A 20734-nucleotide genomic window follows, 5' to 3' on the forward strand; every position below is an offset into this window, starting at 1 on the left:
CCTACAAACCTGCCTCACCCACAACTATTTCCAGTTCGAAGACAGTTTCTTCCACCAGACAGGAGGCCTAGCGATGGGCAACCCACTTTCTGCACCTCTATCCAATATTGTTATTGTACTGCATGTGGCAGAGAAATCAATACTCACCCAACCAATGTTTGCTCACATAAGATACAGAAGATATGCCGATGACACCCTAGTCATTTACAAACAGGAAGAAGACCTAAACCATCTCCAAACTGCCCTCAACAACATACATCCTAAGATAAAATTCACCGTTGAAAGGGAAGAAAATCACCACCTCAAGTTTCTCGACCTAAGCATCTGACGACACCAAGACAAATTCATCAAGTCCGTGTACTGGAAACCAGGTTCAGGCACACATCACATGCATGCCAAATCCAACCATCCCCCAAAACAGAAAGCTGGAGTGTGGATGAACATCTACACAAGAGCCTTCACACACAGCTGCACAGAAGACTAGCTCCATGATGAAATTGTATGCGTAACTGAAAAGCCCAGCTCAGACACCCACGAGACAGATAACCTGAACCAAAATCCAAAACCCGAATGGATCGCTTTTCCATACCAACCCACCAGGCAAATTCCAAGGCCCTCAAACCCTTCAACATCCGACTGGCACTCAAACCTGTATCCCAAATCGGAAGAGCACTACCGAACTTCAAGATATACTACCTACCAAAACTTGCAACCCCTATGTCTACAAGGCCACATCAGCTACATTGGCAGAACCATCCGGACTGCTCAAGAACTGACGGACGAACACGTAAAAGATGTCATAAAAGACTAATCAAAATCAGGACTTTCTCAACACCTTCACTCCACACCATCTCCACCACATCCATACTTCACCCAACAGGCGGTCATAGAAAACACCGTCAAAGAAACCCATACCAACATCCAACGGAAACCAGTGCTGAGGAAGGTACACCGGACTTGCCACCCCATCCTCCAATAGATCCCAGACCATAAAAAGAAAATATGCAGTGCACGTACTTGACCTCCTCCAGCCACGCGAGGAACAGTAACTGCACCACAACGAGCAGCATGACGCAGCAGACAGCCCACCCCACAAAAGCGCAACTGACAACAAAAAGCACAACAGACGACGCAAGCCAGGAAACACATGCCAGAACCAACAAACGGAAGAAAATGCAACTAGCACCACCCAGAAACTAACAAAGCAGTGAGGCGGTACTATCTCCGCTACAGATACCATACCCTTAGTGAATGAAATTAATTGGAAATAACCATTAAATTGTGCAACGTGGAAATACGCAATGTCACATAAGTAAAAAGAACAGTTTCTTCCCTGTTTTCCAGATGCGTAGCAACCCTGTGTTGCATATTGTCTCAGTATATGCACAGTTTGGTGTAGTTTCTCAGCACATTTTAATTAACTAGATTGTGAGGCACCGGCAGGCGGTTCCAGGTAGCATTACAAATTTTTGGGTCACACACACAAGTAGCATTTGAATTTAAGGAATGGTCAAAGGTGTATTTATAAAGAACGTAAGCTAATATAACAAGAGATATTTGTCACAGTGTCTCGTGGCAACTGAAACTTTTTTTTAAAAAAAAACAACATTAGAAGAAATTATTTCCACTAGTAATATGTTTTAGCTACTTCACCTGATCATAATTACTAACAGGTAGAAAAACATACTACAATTCGAAACTAGTTTTTTCAACAGTAAAAAAAAAAAACATGTTGCTCAGAAAGAAATAACGCATTGGTTTTCTATCACTTTCAATCAGAGGTGTCCTGTTTTCATCATTGCAACAATGCATCCTCAGCAAAATAGAAAAAGGCATCCAACATCAACTTGAAAAATTGACTTCCACTGAAGAATTCTTTTTGCTCCAAATATGTTTACATTTATCTTGAGCACAAATTGATCACAGATAACACCATGCATGAGTGCTGTGAAATCTTCCTTGCAGATACATCCAACGATCCGCATAAATTTCTAGCAATTCGCAATTCCTCCAAAATTCTTTCCTTCATTTGGTTGAAATCCAGACACTGAATTCACATCAAATCTGCAACATCGCCTACACCTATCGTTTCTGTATATGCATAACCTGGTTTAGAGATATACGGTTTCTCAACACATATGAATGACCCAGAATGTAACTCACAGACAGAAGGTTTCAGGTAGTTTTACAATTACCTCGGTCACACTCTCTGTACAAGCAGCAAGGGATTTTCTGCAATGTTCGAGTATGTAGTTTCTAAAGAATCTAAATAGTGCATAAGATTAGTATATTCAAATTAAGTCCACTAAATGTGAAATTATTTCATTTAGTGCTTTGACTCAGCCACTACATGTAATTATGATTAAAAACAGGTGAGGATATGTTAAAATAGCCAATACAACCCATGTGTAAGGCAATTTTACACATCAATTTTGAAAAGTTGGCTATTACGTAGTTCTTTGAACAGTAAAAAAAACACAAGTAGGTGCCTTTGCTCAGAAAAAAATAACGCATTGTTTTTCATCACTCTCCATCAGAGGTGTCCTGTTTTCATCATTGCAAGAAAGCACCCCAGAAACTGTATTATACACCAAGTTGAGAAATGTACGTCTGGTAGGAAAATTCCTTGTTTGCTCTAAACACACTAGTACAAGATAAAACACACCCAATATTACGTGTGCATAAAAAAGAAGTCGTAAGTGCACGATGTTCATGGGCCGATTTACAAATATATAAAGAAAGTAGAAAATGGAACTTGTGAAGGTTACCTTGGAGTTGAGAGCCGTGGAGGCACTTTTCACCAGGCTCTCCTTGTCGGAGAGATTGACGGGCATGGCCATCTCCTTCAAGATCTCCACAGACTTGGTGGCTGCCTTCTGGAATGCATCGGAGATGATGGTTGGGTGGATCCCTCGCATCAGCAGCTTCTCGGCTGCTTCCAGCAGGCTCCCGGCCACCACCACCACACTGGTTGTTCCGTCGCCCGCCTCCACATCCTGAGCCTTTGACAACTCCACCAGCTGCCGACAACAAGAAACGTGTTCACAGTGCTACACTAAAGTGTTCTTGGCTACCTGTTATGGTAGAATACACACATATATTAATGGTTAAAAAAAAGATTAAGATTTTAGTAGAAAAACATTCCTATCCAAGAGCAGGTACGGTAAAGTTCCCCATGCATATAGCACCGTCACTGTGCCATGAAAGCACATTATGGGGATGTGGGGGTAAGGACCCACACATTCTCGATCTCAGCCATTTTGGAGGCAATGCGATCAGCAGCATGCTCCAGACAACTTTACCCCCCCCCTCCCGGGTTGCAACCAGGTACCTATTGACTTGAGGCTGAGTGAGCCCCAGAGCAGCTTCATGCGGGGAGGGGGGGGGGAGGACGAAAAATGTCTTGACTTTAGATCACCCACTAAGGTTCTTCTGCGTGGCAGTCAGATGTTCTACCGACTAGTCTACCATGCCTCCTCCCATCTAAGAGTACATTTATGTAATTATGAGAGTATTAAGTATATTCCTGCACAAAGGAGTTAGTTTATGCTCATCATATTTTTACAGCAGAAATAATCAATTTTCCATGTTTTTTGCATAACTCTCAGGATAATTCACACTTAAAGTGTTGTCAGTAAATAAAATCTACATTTCATGTTTAAGAGTCTATTTTGAATCTTGCAGTAAATTTTGAATCATTTACTTAAACCTTCCAAAATCATGAAAAACGAACATTACAGCATGTTATTCCACAAATATGTACATTTCCATCAAAAACTAAATATGCATGTCTCTATAAGTGTAAATAAATTTACGCAAGATACAGATTTGACCATTGTGTGCCAGTTGGTAAACGGAGTAGCAGCAACGTGCTGATACCAAACTGACAAAAAAATATGTATGAGGGGAGGGACTGACTACCTCTGCACATCCTCTCTCTCTCACTCTTCATAACAAATTGTAATAATTTGATGAGAGTTGTTAGTGTTTTTTTTAATGATTTTTCTTTGATGGAAAATAGAAACAATCATGGTGTGTGATTTATAAACCTGTTGACAACATACCAGTAAAGAGTTTTATATAAAACTGATTTTCCATAGTAGCAATCATGATGTACACATTAAGAGTTTCAATTTCAATTTTCCTTTATTAAAGGTTAAGGTTCAGCCTGCGGCTGTTCTACCACCTAACCCAAGATGGTTAGATGTGTGAAAAAGTACTGATTTTTACTTTCAAGTATATCTTTTAGTCTATTTTATGTACAAATAGGCTAATTGGGACTGGACCTACAGTTTAAAGTAAGATCAGAACCACTATGTGCTTCCACCTAGTATCAAACATAGGATCCCTCGATTACAAAGGAACAAGGTTACCACTACAACAAAAATATAGTACAATTCCCCCCAGGGAGAATCAGTTCTGGATGGCAAAATTGGTGTGTCATGTTCATATTGAGCGTATTACATTCTTGAATAAAAGCACGAAAATACTAACTTTATTTAGCAAATGACTAATAAAGTTTAGCAGTATATGAAAGGCTGAAAGGTAAACATCTGAGTAAAGGAACATACTTCTTCCCCGAAAAAAGTATGTGGTTATATCACAACATGTTCCATGCACAGGTAGTAGTGGTTTACTGGGACCATATGAGAATGTGAAATTGTGCTTCCACAGTAACAATATAATGTGCATTAAATGGACACCTTACTACAGGTTACAAACAATATACTCAAAGCCAAACTCATTACACAAGAACCAACGTAAGATTTTGCACCTGCTTCAACCTGAGGTGATGTGAAGCATGTGACCTTCTAAGTTCACATCCACTACTTAAAATTCAACTATTGATTAGCATTAGAAATTCCATCACCATTGAATCTGGATTCTCTTACACCAAAGGTTATGTTAAGATGAAAAATCCCTTACCATCTTTGCAGCTGGATGCATGACATTCATTTGTTTCAAAATCGTGGCACCATCATTTGTGATCGTTACTTCACCATTGGCTGTCTGGATCTGCAAAACAGAAAGCAAAAAAATCCTTCAATTAGGCATATTATACTTGTAACAAAACACACACAAAAAATCATCATCAATCATACCATAAACTTTCTGCTAATGCCCAATCACTCCTTCGTAATAACAAATATTATGTCATAAAAATGGTTATTCACAAAAGAAAACACACACAGAATGAAACAATATTGGTAGGTAGCAATGGTAAAATCCGAGGTTTCGCCACTCATTGTGACGATGCAAATTCCCTTAGCTTAGCAGATATTTTAAAATAAATCTTCAACTTTCCGTAGATTTTAACTCACTTTATCAAGATTCCCAGCACATTATTTTTAGTGGTACTTTCAAGGCTCTAGATATAGTTGAAAAATCACTTTTAAAACTGATTTCCATTAAATATAGTAAGGTTAGCAATTGTTATGGAAAATTAGGGTTTATATATATATATATATATATATATATATATATATATATATATATATAGAGAGAGAGAGAGAGAGAGAGAGAGAGAGAGAGAGAGAGAGAGAGAGAGAGAGAGAGAGAGAGAGAGAGAGAGAGAGAGAGAGAGAGTGAGTGAGTGAGAGAGAGTGAGTGAGTGAGAGTGAGAGTGAGAGTGAGAGTGAGTGTGTGTTTTTTCAAAATATATACTAATGACAGGTACAGAATATTTCCATGTCTCTTCAGAATTTTCAATGTAATTTGAAACTTGCTTTTCATTTGTTTACATAAAGGAATTTATTTCGTAAATATTTAACATAATTTACGGCAAAATTACTTGATTTCTCACTTTCATTGTCATTAGGCTACTCAGAAAATCGAAGTGCTTACCATTTTGTCCATACCCCTTGGTCCAAGACTTGTTCGGATAGCATCTGCAACAGCTAGGAAGAAAAAAAAACATGGCTTAGAATGATTGTACACTGTGTCGAGTACAGGGTGTATAAAAATCAGAATTTTTCTTTAAGCATCCAGGAACGTAATTTAAATGCTAAGAGACTTAAACCTGGCCAACCTAAACTAACCACGAAAGCATATAGCAATGTAATGCTCTCACATCCCACACAAAGTAGATGGCAGCAGCAGTCTGGAGTCTGTATTCAAAAGAGGACAGCAAACTCAGAAATAAACAATAGTCACCTGACTATTCTAGTTCTCTAGCCTATACGCAGTGTTTTTACTTTAAATTGCCAATCTGTTGTGAACAATGTGGAGAATATGTATTATTTCCCGTAAAATGAAGTCAATAGATTTCCTTTTTCAGTGTATTAAAAGCAACTTGAGACTGACTCCGTAACTCTTAACTTAACCCATTAATGCATGGTGTCCGATTAATCGGACGTTGACATATTTGCATTTTCTGTAACACTGTTTTACTTTAATTTGTTATATTTATCAAATCTAGTTCTTTGGTACCTCTGTGATACATATGTCACCCCACGGGCTTGGCAACATTGTAAATTTCCCGCCAAATTGTAAGGGAGTGAAACATGGTTAGAGAGCTGTACTGTGTTTCTGCGTAACGGGAAAGCTAATTTCAATTCATAAGTAGTAGTTGACATTTATCAGAGATGTGTTTTGACAAATATGCGTTAGAAACATTAGTAATCAAATATGTAACAATAATTTGTGCATTAGTTTCATCCCTGAGCTGCTATTGCGAGAGAAAATGTAGTGTCCGATATATCGGACTCTATGCACATTGAGCACTTTATGCAGATTTTCCATTTCCTGTAAAATTTTCGATACCTTTGATGTTTAGACATTGTCAATGTGTATATATATGTGTATGTATGTGCGTGCGTGTTTGTGCATTAGTGTGTGTATGTGTGCGTGTTTATGTGTGTATTAGTGTGTGTGTGTGTGTATGCATATATGCGTGTATGTGTGTGTGTTTATGTATTAGTGTGTGAATGTGTGCGTGTTTGTGCATTAGTGTGAGTGTGATCAAATTTTGACTATTTTGGAGAATGAAGATGTGGAGGAGGAGGAGGAACAACTCATTTATGTTACACCACCAGTGGATGGCAAGGATACAGACGAAGACAGTGATAAATCTGATGATGAGCAGGCGGCCAATCTAAACAATTTTTGGTAAAATACGCTAATGAGTGTATGTGAGGTGCAAACTAAGATACGAAGTTGTGTTGATTGTGAAGGTTCATCCAGTAATGTAGCACCTACATCTACCACTACATATAACACTGGTGCTTCAAAAAAAAAGAATACGTCTTCAGACAAAATCAAGACCCTTGTGGAAGAAAAGTCTACCTTCATTCTAATTAAAAACTGAGTGCTCCCCTATTGAACCATCTGAAGAAGCACGAAACTGTGAATCCCAATTAGACTTTTATAATTTATTTTTTGATGAGGACATGCTAAATGTTATAACAAATTAGTCCAAATTGTATGCTTCGCAAAAAAATCTTGATTTGACGAAAGAAGAACTTCTTGTTATTCTTGGTGGTCTCTTGTTGTCAGGTTATGCAAAATATTCAAACAAACGCACGTTTTGGTCAAAAGAAAAAGATACTACTTCGATACTTCCTGAAATCATTCGTTGTGGTCGGTTTGAAACTATTCTGCATAATATTCATTTGAATGACAATACACAAATAGATGAGTCCGATAGTCTGTACAGGATACGGCCATATTTTGGAGAAACTTTCCTCATCTTTCAAACAGCATGGGGGTGTGAACGAAATGCCTTCCAACAACGAGAGTATGATTCCTTACTATGGGAGGCACTACGCAAAACAGTTCATTAGAGGAAAGCTCATCCGTTTTATGTTCAAGAACTGGGCAAAAAAATCTAGTGGTTACATGATAGATTTCCAGTTGTTCACAGATACAAACTGATATCGGACGACTGTGTTCTGTACTGTAATAATAATAATTTTGTGTATATTTGTTGATTTCTATTCCAAATGTTTCCTTTTGTATCGTTTCTTCGAAATTTGTGTATGTATTTATGTATGTATGTAAACATACACATGACCAAAGGCGGCGATTTGGGGGACAGTTGCCATCCCCATTTTTAGTCACTTTTGCACCCGCACTATGAGAGATCTTATCTACAAAGGGAAATATACTGTCTTTGCCCCCTACATTTGGAACCTTGCTCCTGCCCGTTTTGGAACCCAATATCCGCCACTGCACATGACTGATCTTAAGTGTTTCATTTTCTTTTGGTTACATATTTTCCACAGCAATACTTTTTCCTTGGGACAGCTATTTATAGACAAAACATGAAAGTGATCATTGTGCACAGTGTCCGATTTATTGGACACACGGAAGTGATTGTAGTGCACAGTGTCCGATTTATCGGACTCACTGTATCTCTTACATACATTGTAAAAACAAAAATTTATCATATATTGTGTCTTATTTGAATTGTAATGATACCAAAACCATGAAAAAAATTTCATGAAAGGGGTTTGTAAACTTTATGCATTAATGGGTTAAAAATCCTGTATTTTTAAAGCATTCATTGTAGTTAGATTTCATTGATCTTTTTTGAAATGATAGTTTGCTCAATTTAAAAAGTTCCCCGTATTTAGTTCAAGCTTGATAATGTCACTATTCACAGTTTTTTAACAGTTAGTATTTTAAAATGTTTGGAATTTCTGACTATGCAGTTCTTTTGAAAATGTTATAAAGTAGGACCACCTAATGAACATCAACAAATGATTATGACATTAATGTATCTTCAGCAAGTCATTCTGAGATGTACAAATTATTTTTGAACATAGACTGACAAACCAAGTTTCTCAATCAGTGAGAGGTCCTCCTGAAGTTTGAGACTTGTCCGATCTGGTAAACACCTGGAAAGATTGCCTTTTGTTCGAGGTTCGCCAGCGATTACCAGAGGAAATTCCTTATCGCCAGTGCTGGTGAGAAATCAAATCTGCTGAGAAGGCACTGTCGCCTGTGCAGCATCCAAATTTCAATTCCAAACGTGGGGTCATTCTCAGGTTAGGGCTGGAAGAGTGAAGCGCGGCTTGCAGGCCAATCTGACAACCACCTTGAAACATAGCCTTACATTCGAGGTTCACCAGCTATAGGAAATTCTTTTGTGACAGTTGCCGTGAGCAACTATCCAGGGCGGAATGCTGCTTCAAGTCTCCAAATATGGAGGATGACGGATGGGCACATCAGTCAATTTAATTTGCTCAGCAATCTTCATTAACAAATACATTGAAGTGATATTATTCTGATCAACTGGACTTTTTTGGTGTCCTAAATGCAAAAATGCCAATGATAATCAGCACTATGAAATTAAATTAATGAAATTAGTCAGAGGAAACAAAGGATGCCATTAGATCCAGTCATTGTCATCCAACTTAAACCAAATGTTATGCTTGTCAACAAACCTAGATATATTCGAATGACTATGCCATTATTTATTAATATACATTTCAAGGGTACACATTATTAACATATATGAAGTTCAAAAATAGTTATTTCCAAGTAAAATTCTTGGGATCACGGCATAAGACTTTTAAAAAATGAATTTACCGGACCATGGTTGAGAACCACTGCAACAAATTGTTTCTTTGATATGATATGAAAGTTATTGATCTCACTGAACTACACGAAACTTTTTCAAATACTCCTAGCAGGAAGACTAATTATCATAGAAGTTTGGCAACACTGCATGCTGGTGAGAAAAGCCACATATGCTGTTCCTCTAGCACCTGGTGAAAATAGGCTGGCTCCGGGGTATCATTCTACACCCTCGATTTTCTGCACATTTCAAATATTTTCGTGTAGTTCCTCATAACAAACAAGTGTTTGTAAATAGCACGGAAGGTAATTTTTTAGATCTACGTCCTACAAAATTTAAGTTTTTCTTAAAATTAAAATTCCTTGCGTAACGTCAATGAGCTTTTTCCGGGCAACTATGATGGCGGATGATGGATTCATGTCACAGGCGCAAGTCTCAAGATTTCGAATCATGGCGCACGTCTGAATTTGTCCTTTTTCTTCTTATGATTGACTTGTGCAATGGAAACATTTGCGGTATGTTATTTGTGTGATATATTGGCGGGTTAGACATTGGATTTCATTTATGAGACTTCAGAAATTGGAATTAATTATTTCTTTTTGACAACTGCAGCCCGTAAAGGGGAGGGTTGTATTTTCTAAATGACTTGTGGGATGGGATAATTTGAGACTTCCTATTTTTATGATGGGAAGGGAGTGAGGGTTGTATTCTGTAAAAAAGGACAACAAGGAATTTCAACATAGGAGTTACTTCATTTTTGAACTTACAAATTTAACTTCAACCCGCAATTCAGTGCCTGGCCTTGGTAAAAACAGTTACCTTCTTAGGTTTAATTTTAGCCTTCATTTTTGGTATCTTCATGTGGCAATGCGGAAAACAGTGAGAAATAGTGTTGGGGACAGGTGACTCCGGCCAATTGGGCCACGGAAGGTAAATTACCCCGGGGGCGGAGCCCAGAATTCGTGGGAAATTTGGACTCGACAATTTCAAACGACAATATCTCAACAAATGGCTGTATATTCGTAAATACTTGTTTCCACACTCCAAATTTTTGATCTTCATAATTAGCATCACATAATCTTCATGAAAAAGAAAAACTCCGAAACAGAGGGTGTAGAATGGGATACCGGACCCCAAATTTTTATTCCTCATAATTAGCACCACAATCTTCATGAAAAAACAAAACAACTTCCGAAATCGAGGGTGTAGAATGGGACACCGGACCCAAAATAGCCCTGTATACAATTATCACCACCTGGTGAAAAAAGTCGCGGCTTTATTTTAATGCTAAGAAAACCAAACCTGGCCTGCCTAACCTAACTAAGTACGAAAGCTTATATTGAACAAAATCTTAAATAATCGCTAGAACTCCACAGTATGTGTTAGCCGAAGTAAAGGTAAATGTCTGGGAATGACTGAAGATGACCGGACCCCTCTCCGATTTTCTTCATATTTGGCATACTCACTAATTGAGGACTCCTAATTACGAATCTGAAGTTAAAAGTTGTCGGAAACGTCTAGAAATTACAAAATAAGCGAAAATAAAGCGTTAGTTTTCGGAATAGACACCAGTCGATTTTTGCGAAATTTTTTGTTTCACAAGCAAATATGTATATTCCTGATACTACCACGACACCAAATTTTAACTATGTTTGCCTAACCTAACCACACGTCAATGGTTTGCAATTAGTTTGCAATTTCTAGATCCTGATACTACCATGACACGAAATTTTAACTATGTTTGCCTAACCTAACCACAAGTCAATGGTTTGTGGAGCTAGCGTCAAAGGTTCGCAATTATGTTGCAATTTCTATAAGTTTCCTACAAATTTTAACTTTAGATTCGTCCTTAGGAGGCCTCAATTAGTAAGTATGTCAAATATGAAGAAAATCGGAGGGGGGTCCGGTCATCTTTAGTCATACCAATGTCTTATATCTGAGACACATTTCTTCATTTTTACGGAAGAAACTACTTATGGAAATGAGTTTCTATAGCATTTTGTAAGTTCGTGGAGGTATTTTCTCACCGTAGAATGCTGCACAACAAGAAATGGTACTTGTTTACTATCCTTCGGGGACATTTATTTATTTTTACGGAAGAAACTACTTACTGTAATAAGTTCCTGTAGGATTGTCGAAGATCGGGAAGGTGTTTTGTGTGATGTGGGAATGTTTCATAGCTGAAATTCATGTCGTCCGTTGAAAATTAATTCTCCGACGGAGAATAGCATTTGGCGCGTACCCATTTGGTGCGTACACCTTCGTGACACGTCGCGATTGTGTTTTGTTCATGTTCACTGGGTATCCAGTGTTTCGTACTGTCTGCGAGAGAAGCATGATGTGTCCTGGATGCGTGGTGAAGTTTGTACCGGGTGTGGAGGATCCAGTGGGTTTTCTAATGGAACATGGGGTCGTGAAGAAAGGAAAGGAATGTCGTGTTAGTATCAGGATCTAGAAATTGGAAATAATTGCGAACCATTGACACTAGCCCCACGAACCATTGGTGCGTGGTTAGGTTAGTTCAGTTAGGTTAGGATACATAGTTAAAATTTGGTGTCGTGTTAGTATCAGGATCTAGAAATTGGAAATAATTGCGAACCATTGACGCTAGCCCCACGAACCATTGGCGCGTGGTTAGGTTAGGAAACAGTTAAAATTTGGTGTCGTGGTAGTATCAGGAATATATATATTTGGTTCTGAAACAAAAAAATTCGCGAAAATCGACAGTTTCAATTCCGAAAACTAACACCTTATTTTGCAATTTCTAGATGTTTCCCACTTATTCCAGGTCGGACAGACGCAAAAACGATTCACGGATAGCGCGACGAAAGATTATAATTTTATTCGTAAAAGAACGTGAAAAAAAGATGTAGTTTGTTCACGGGCACTTCTTGGGTTCCGAAGGTTGAAACACTGCATAACAATTGAAAATCGAGAAAAGACATGCCCGACGTGTCATTATTTAGGAAGGTGTGCGTGCCATATTGTGTGTGAGGCAAGCGGGAAGGCTAGGAGAAAGAAGTACTGGTAATGTGAAAAATTGCTCTTACTTTGATCAAAACGTCAATACACCTTCAGGAATGTTCCGCGAAGCAGATACGTAAGTACGAATGTCAAAAATTGACGAAACAAAAAAATTAGAGGTGTCCGAAGGATAGTAAATTTTTACCGCTCTTACTTTCATCAAAACAACGTTGATACACCTTCAGGAATGTTCCGCAAAGGAGATACGTAAGTACGAATGTCAAAAATTGAGGATACGAAAAAATTAGGGGTGTCCGAAGGATAGTAAATTTTTTATCCTTTTTTTTTTTAACTATGTTTACCTAACTAACCCAACCTTGCCGGAAATTGTCCGTGGGGCTATCCGTCAATGATTTGTGGGGCTTTCCGTCAATGGTTTGTGATGACATAATGAACACGAAATTAGGTATTTTTCTGTTAAGAAGGTTGAAACACTGCATACCCACTCGAAATAGACAAAACACAAGCATGACCCACAGCTGTGCGCGCCATATTGTGTGTTCCGCAACGGAAGAAAGAAACCAAAAGAATTACTCGTAATGTGAAAAATGGAAGTTATTTTTGTGTAAAAAGCATAATGGCACCTTCAACTATGTTCCGCAATACACAATTGGTAAGTACGAACCACCCGAAACACAAAATATCCAATTGCATTCGTAGCAATAACAGCAATAAAACAAAAGGAACTTGGGCCTACTTACGAGAGTTTTAAAGAACAAGGAATTTTAAAAAAATAAAGAAGACATTGTTGCAATTTTTGAATTTTCATCCCCTTTGCATAAATTACGAAACGTTTCTTTAAGTAAAGAATAATAATTGAGAAACTGCTTTACAAGTCTTCTATATTCATGTCAAGTCACGACAAACTCTTCAGAAATTTAAAATAATAAAACAGTCATTCACAATTTAAAATCAAAACAGCGGCACGAGGCCCTCTCTATAGTAATTGTGCAAAGCTAAAGAATTACATATAAATTAAGCTTTTGAATAAATCTCTCGGCAAAACTTTCTGCGTTAGTTCGTGGGTGGGCGATTTGCACATGTAAGATTTATCGACTAATATGAATAGAAGTGACTGTAAAATAGCAAGAAACTTTTATAAGCCTAAAAGCAAAGTGAAAAGCTTTCGGTTTCTTATATTACGTCCTAAATGTATACATTTCAAAAATATCACTGTATATTAATGACTCACATTTAGCTGCGGTTATGTTGCTGCTGCGTATTTCAGTTGGTTTAGTTTTATCTCTATAGGCGCTACTTTGCGCACTTCGCCCATCTCCTGAACCTGATTGTACAGTCATGTTTTCCTAACTTATATAACAAAGAATTGGTTACAAATGTTCCAAGATGATCACCGATATTTCAACACATTTATATACTTTTATACAAGGCACGGTTTCTCCTTCAGCAGACTTTACGCACACAGACTACATTGACAAATGAAATGTCTGATTTGTGCACAGGCTAACAGCCGAAAAGAATGGAGTCCAATAATGTGACGTCACAGCAGACGACGCGCTAGACGTGAAAACGTGTTTTCTTCCTATCCAATTCAATTCTATTTTCCTTAGGAAGTGGAAACAAAATTGTGATGTGCATCGTACTTTACATTAATGTAAAGATGAGATTTCAGAGAATACGTCTATGGGGGCTATTCACCGGATGTTTATATTTCCGATCGTGTTCGACGCAGGCGGGGGCGCTACTTCCGGTTTTGAAAGAATAACATCGATTTCAAAGATGTAAGGGTAATATAATAATAATAATTCCTTTATTTAGCGGACGAGGTTCAGCCGTAGGCTGCTCTACCACCTAACCCTTGTCATGAGCTACATAAGAAAATATAAGTATATATAATATAATATGATAATAAATGAGTACAGATGGAAAGATTGATTACACTAAAGAGAAATAAAAAAATTCACATTACCTACAATTACGAATATTCTCATTTCAGTAATATTAGTCACAGGATTATATAAATATGAAAGAACAAGAAAATACTAAAAAAGAAAAAAAATACAAATGTGAAAAGAAAAAAATATAAATGTACATGTTAACATAAGGTTGCATTTAAGTAAATAATAATAATAATTTGAAGATATTAATACAATTCCAAAAGTTACAGTTATAGAATATCAGTGTTTTGTCTTTTGTTGAGTGCCAGTTCATTTCTAGTATGTGCTACTGTTCTGATGCTGTTCCTGTAGCGACAATCCTTGCATGACTGTTGGTTTTAACACGAGGTTGGGAACAAATATTCTCTCTCGGGTATCTATGCATCAGGGGCGGCGCGTGCCTTTCCAGACAGGCAGGGCACTTTTTTATTTTGGGTGGGGAGGGGGGCAGATAACCTCTACATTTCTATTTAAAGTTTTTGAGAAGAATTCCTTGACATAGAGTAAGTAAATTGTTCGAACAATGGGTCACTATTTGGAATGAAATGTAACAAATTCCGATCTAATTTCAATAACTAACTACGAAGATGATGCCCCGTTAAGTTCAGTTACAACACTTTTCATTGGCCATGTACCCCAAAAAAAGTTCGTTTATACTTACGAAGATAATCTGCATGTCAAGTTGCGCACAGAACACAGAGACAACCTCACAAATAAATATAGACGTACAGTAACTATAAACTCTTTCACTCGCTAAAAAAAACTAATTATTTCATAAGCGATCAATACGCACACAGATGGAACGCAACGCAATCTCACACACCAGGGAATGTAGAGTATCTCACACACTAACTCAAATCCAAATCCGTGTGCATGCAATGGAAAGGAATGGAGGGAAGATATTTTTTAAAACACCGAGGGACTAGTTTGTGCAATAATAAGTGTTGTCAACTTTTCAGGTCGCAGGAAAAAGCGCGAAGAAAAGCATTAGAGGGATTTTTTTTTTTCAAACTTATTGCTCCATCTTACTGAGGAAGGTGGAAGAACGAATGAATTGCCTGCCAAGAGTTGGAAACACTGAACGGTGAACGAGACAAACCTCGTCCACTGCCCAAAGACGGCTACGAATTTTCCCTTTTCCATTCAAAGGGGGGTAGAGTGCGACACAGATATTTCTGCCGTGCGATGCGCGACAGAACTAAAGAAGCAGTGTTGCTAATGGAGCAGATAGAAAAATCACTGCAGTGCGCCGATGCACAGCTGTTACGTACAACAAGGAAATTAGAGAATTCAGGTCTATCTAACGTTGAGTTTTAAACGTTATGCATTATACCAGGACTTGGATTAATATGTACTAACAAGTGGCTTTGTATGTAGCTACATACATATGGACTAAAAATTCGCAAAATATGAACTAACACATACGTAAAATTACCAAAAATGCTGCAAAGAAGACTTCTTCATACGATTCCTTATTTGAGTGATTTCAAACAAAATAAAAAAATATTATTTTTCATTGCATTAATGCACTGGTGGCGTTCTAACTGTTCACTCCCAAAACCTGTATACACTGATTTGGAAGTGCAACGGCAGATAATAACATGTCAACGTGTTAAACCTCTCTGTGATCGGCGACAGTCGGTTGCCTTTGTTCTACATTTGCAAACGATGCCGGCTTCCACAACTTTAACAAGTACATATACTGTCACTAGACGATAAGCTGCGATGCTTTTTCTTTTGTTATGAACCATGGCTGGCGCTAGTCATTTTGCCTCCCTGGGCGGTGGCGGCAGATGCCGTTCCTTTCGAAACCCCCTCCCCCACCCCGTCATTACGCAGCAACGGGAAATTGAAAATCAATATATTCCTAAGGGCCGGTTGCACCACCTCCGCTTTACGTCTTATCCCCCACTTAACACCATTTTGCGGTTGTTCAATGTCCGCCTAACGTTACCTAGCACTTAAAGTCCCGTGTAACGTAAGTGGCGGTCGGGGCTCCGCCTAACGCGTTAAGTGCCAGGTAAACATGGAAAAGCAGTACACTGTGCAGCCAACAGATACGTGCAGCACCTAGTATAATCTGTGTTTACACTTTTATAGTTGATAAAATGGCAAAGTCTCGATCAGCTGTTGCAAATTGCGAAAGTTTGCTGCATGTTTTGCATTACCAAATAACAGCAAAAAAATGCGGATTTGTTAATTATCCCAGGAACGGCAATAAATAAAGCATCGTCTGTAAATATGTGTGTAGAAATGAATATTAGATGGTCATTTTCGTGTGTGTTCCGAAAATGTTGTATATTGATATTAGCATTAGCAGTTTCACTGTAATTTCGTATGTAGGATTTGAGTGCATGCGGGTACATAAAATAAAACAAGGTTAAAGTAATGCGTTTGATGCTTGCAAAATTGTATTAAAATGCCGTTCCAAATAAATGAATTGCTGTAACAAATTTTTCAACCAAACGCAATACACGAAATGTTCACCATGCATCAGTTGCTTTTTCGCAATCCTGGTAATTTGTAATCTTTAAGATTAAAACACGTGTAATATTATTAGATTCACTTCCGTCGCCATTGGTGTGAATGTAACATTGCAAATAAACAAGTAATGTGTTGTTTCCGAATAACATCTGGCAAAGAATGCACGTATAATATTTAGCAGTAGCTACTCTTACCGTCCAGTTCATACATATGTACGTACAAGGAACAATTTCCGAATGGTGGTGTGTTTTTTACAAACACACACATTTACAATAATAACCTTGCAAGAAACTACATACCTAGTAGTACATAAGACGTAATACCAATCTTTTACATTGTATATGTGTGATTTTGTATGTTAACTTCCAAAATTGGCAAAAAAAAAGTTTACTGTTAACAAGCATCCTTACGATGTTGACATGCATGTACAAGGAACAATTTCCTACTGGTTTTGTACCTAACCTAACCAACCCTACCCTAATATTCATGGGAGAGCATAAGACGGAAATGCCAAAGTTTTTTTTTCGGTATTTACTACTTAGAGGAAACGTCTTATGCGAAGTAACATATGTTTCATTACATTGTGCGAGATTTTGTACTTTAACTTTAAAACTGGCAAAGAATAATAATAATAGAGACAGGTACAGCAGTATCTTTACGGCGTTGATACGTATATACAAGGAACAATTTCCGAATGGTGTTACGTTTCGTAGATACAAAGAAAATGCACCATTGTAATAAACCTTGCACGAATCTACATGCCTGATGATGCATAAAACGTGCACTCAAGTTTTTTCTGTTTTTTTTTTTTTAACATTCATATGCAATACACATGATCTTGTATTTGATTTTTCAAAATAACTGGCCTAAAAAGACGAGCGGCTAGGGGCAGCATTAGCACCTTGGGAAATACATGCTAACAACACCAAACCTGGCCTGCCTAACCTATCCACGTAGGCATATAATAGCATAAATAAGCATGTAAATAGGTTTGGCAAATTATAATTTGTTTATTTAAGCTATTATATACATGCGTGGATAGGTTAGGCAGGCCATGTTTGGTGTTCTTAGCATGTATTACCCAAGGTGCTAAAACTGTCCCCATCCGCTCGCCTAATAAGGACCACAGCTTGTACGTATGTACAATGTATATTTTCCTGGTGAATATTACTGTTTTTTGTAAAGAAATATATACGTTCTTGCATTGCACTAGCATATAACGTTGCACGAAACTACCTATCTGAAAGTACATACAGCCTGGAGTTTCTTCTTTTTTCTTAATAAGAATAAAACATGCGTACATACAGTACTACGGTACTTTACATTACTATTTGATTCTTCCTTTTGTGCTAAGATGATAGTAATTCCCAAAATGTACCTTGTACATGGAACCGTTGATTAACGATTTTTTTTGTGCTATTCGAATTTGTTTTGAATACAAAAATTTAATTTTCATCTGCATCGTTAACCAACGTTCACAAAAGCTGCATTATGAATAAAGAAGAAACCTATAAGATGGTCAACGTTGATAATACTAATACTCGCTATTCGCTAAAGAAGGTGTTACGGATTGATAAATTATTAACAGAAACGAATGATAAATTAGTAAGAGCAGAATAGAAGATTGCTCTTCTCATTCCGTATATTTACACAAACTCAGATATGTCAGCCTTGCACTAAAAATTGAATAAATGTAACTTGCATTTGTTACGACTAAGTAAAATTTTGGTCACTGTTTAGTAGTGTTTAATATTTTTTAAAAAGTGACCGTATGTCTTACTGAAAGATAAGACGAGGAATATTCTGACAAGCAGATATTAGCAGATATTAGCACGTAATAAACAAACAAAACACAATCGAAAACACAACTTTCTCCAGTTTCTGTTGCCAGGTCGTACGCCAAGCAGGAGAAAGTTCCACCTTACAAGGCCGAGGATAAAAATGCTTGGTGCAACCCACCGCCGCCTAAATCTCCCGCGTGTCGTTATCCAGCACTTTGTAAAGTGACAGATTAAGTGGCGATGGTGCAACCGGCCCCGGTTGCACCATCTCCGCTTAACGTCTTATCCTCCACTTAACACCATTTTGCGGTTGTTCAATGTCCGCCTAACGTTACCTAACACTTAAAGTCCCGTGTAACGTAAGTGGCGGTCGGGGCTCCGCCTAACGCGTTAAGTGCCAGGTAAACGTGGAAAAGCAGTACACTGTGCAGCCAACAGATACGTGCAGCACCTAGTATAATCTGTGTTTACACTTTTATAGTTGATAAAATGGCAAAGTACCGATCAGCTGTTGCAAATTGCGAAAGTTTGCTGCATGTTTTGCATTACCAAATAACAGCAAAAAAAGGCTGATTTGTTAATTATCCCAGGAACGGCAATAAATAAAGCAACGTTTTTAAAATGTAAATATATGTGTAGAAATGAATATTAGATGGTCATTTTCGTGTGTGTTCCGAAAATGTTGTATATTGATATTAGCATTAGCTGTTTCACTGTAATTTCGTATGTAGGATTTGAGTGTATGCGGGTACAGAAAATAAAACCAGGTTAAAGTAATGCGTTTGATGCTTGCAAAATTGTATTAAAATGCCGTTCCAAATAAATGAATGTGTGTTTGCTGTAACAATTTTTTTCAACCAAACGCAATACACGAAATGCATCAGTTGCTTTTTCGCAATCCTGGTAATTTGTAATCTTTAAGATTAAAACACGTGTAATATTATTAGAGTCACTTCCGTCGCCATTGGTGTGAATGTAACATTGCAAATAAACAAGTAATGTGTTGTTTCCGAATAACAACTGGCAAAGAATGCACGTATAATATTTAGCAGTAGCTACTCTTACCGTCCAGTTCATACATATGTATGTACAAGGAACAATTTCCGAATGGTGGTGTGTTTTTTACAAACACTCACATTTACAATAATAACCTTGCAAGAAACTACATACCTAGTAGTACATAAGACGTAATACCAATCTTTTAAGAAACGTATACATTGTATATGTGTGATTTTCTATGTTAACTTCCAAAATTGGCAAAAAAAATTTACTGTTAACAAGCATCCTTACGATGTTGACATGCATGTACAAGGAACAATTTCCTACTGGTTTTGTACCTAACCTAACCAACCCTACCCTAATATTCATGGGAGAGCATAAGACGTAAATGCCAAAGTTTTTTTCGGTATTTACTACTTAGAGGAAACGTTTTATGCGAAGTAACATATTTTTCATTACATTGTGCGAGATTTTGTACTTTAACTTTAAAACTGGCAAAGAATAATAATAATAGAGACAGGTACAGCAGTATCTTTACGGCGTTGATACGTATATACAAGGAACAATTTCCGAATGGTGTTACGTTTCGTAGATACAAAGAAAATGCACCATTGTAATAAACCTTGCACGAATCTACATGCCGGAAGATGCATAAAACGTGCACTCAAGTTTTTTCTGTTTTTTTTTTTTTAACATTCATATGCAATACACATGATCTTGTATTTGATTTTTCAAAATACTGGCCTAAAAAGACGAGCGGCTAGGGGCAGCATTAGCACCTTGGGAAATACATGCTAACAACACCAAACCTGGCCTGCCTAACCTATCCACGTAGACATATAATAGCATAAATAAGCATGTAAATAGGTTTGGCAAATTATAATATGTTTATTTAAGCTTTTATATACATACGTGGATAGGTTAGGCAGGCCATGTTTGGTGTTCTTAGCTTGTATTACCCAAGGTGCTAATACTGTCCCCATCCGCTCGTCTAAAAAGGACCACAGCTTGTACGTATGTACAATGTA

The 20734-nt window shown here is 37.6% G+C and overlaps 1 protein-coding gene across 1 annotated transcript in view; it reads right to left on the minus strand.

Moving 5' to 3' along the window:
- CCT4 (chaperonin containing TCP1 subunit 4) overlaps window positions 1-13973 on the minus strand; it is a 49981-nt gene extending 36008 nt beyond the window's left edge. Inside the window, exons 1-4 of the mRNA XM_083134351.1 lie at window positions 13737-13973; window positions 5845-5897; window positions 4927-5016; window positions 2769-3020 (exon numbers count right to left, since the gene is read on the minus strand). Of these exons, the coding sequence (XP_082990477.1) occupies window positions 2769-3020; window positions 4927-5016; window positions 5845-5897; window positions 13737-13845 (504 nt within the window). The 5' untranslated portion in view covers window positions 13846-13973. The remainder of the gene's footprint in view (window positions 1-2768; window positions 3021-4926; window positions 5017-5844; window positions 5898-13736) is intronic.
- Between the last annotated feature and the right edge of the window lie 6761 nt (window positions 13974-20734).

This window comes from Lepisma saccharinum, chromosome 13 (assembly GCF_977018435.1).
Source record: "Lepisma saccharinum chromosome 13, izLepSacc3.1, whole genome shotgun sequence".
NCBI classification, from domain to species: domain Eukaryota; kingdom Metazoa; phylum Arthropoda; class Insecta; order Zygentoma; family Lepismatidae; genus Lepisma; species Lepisma saccharinum.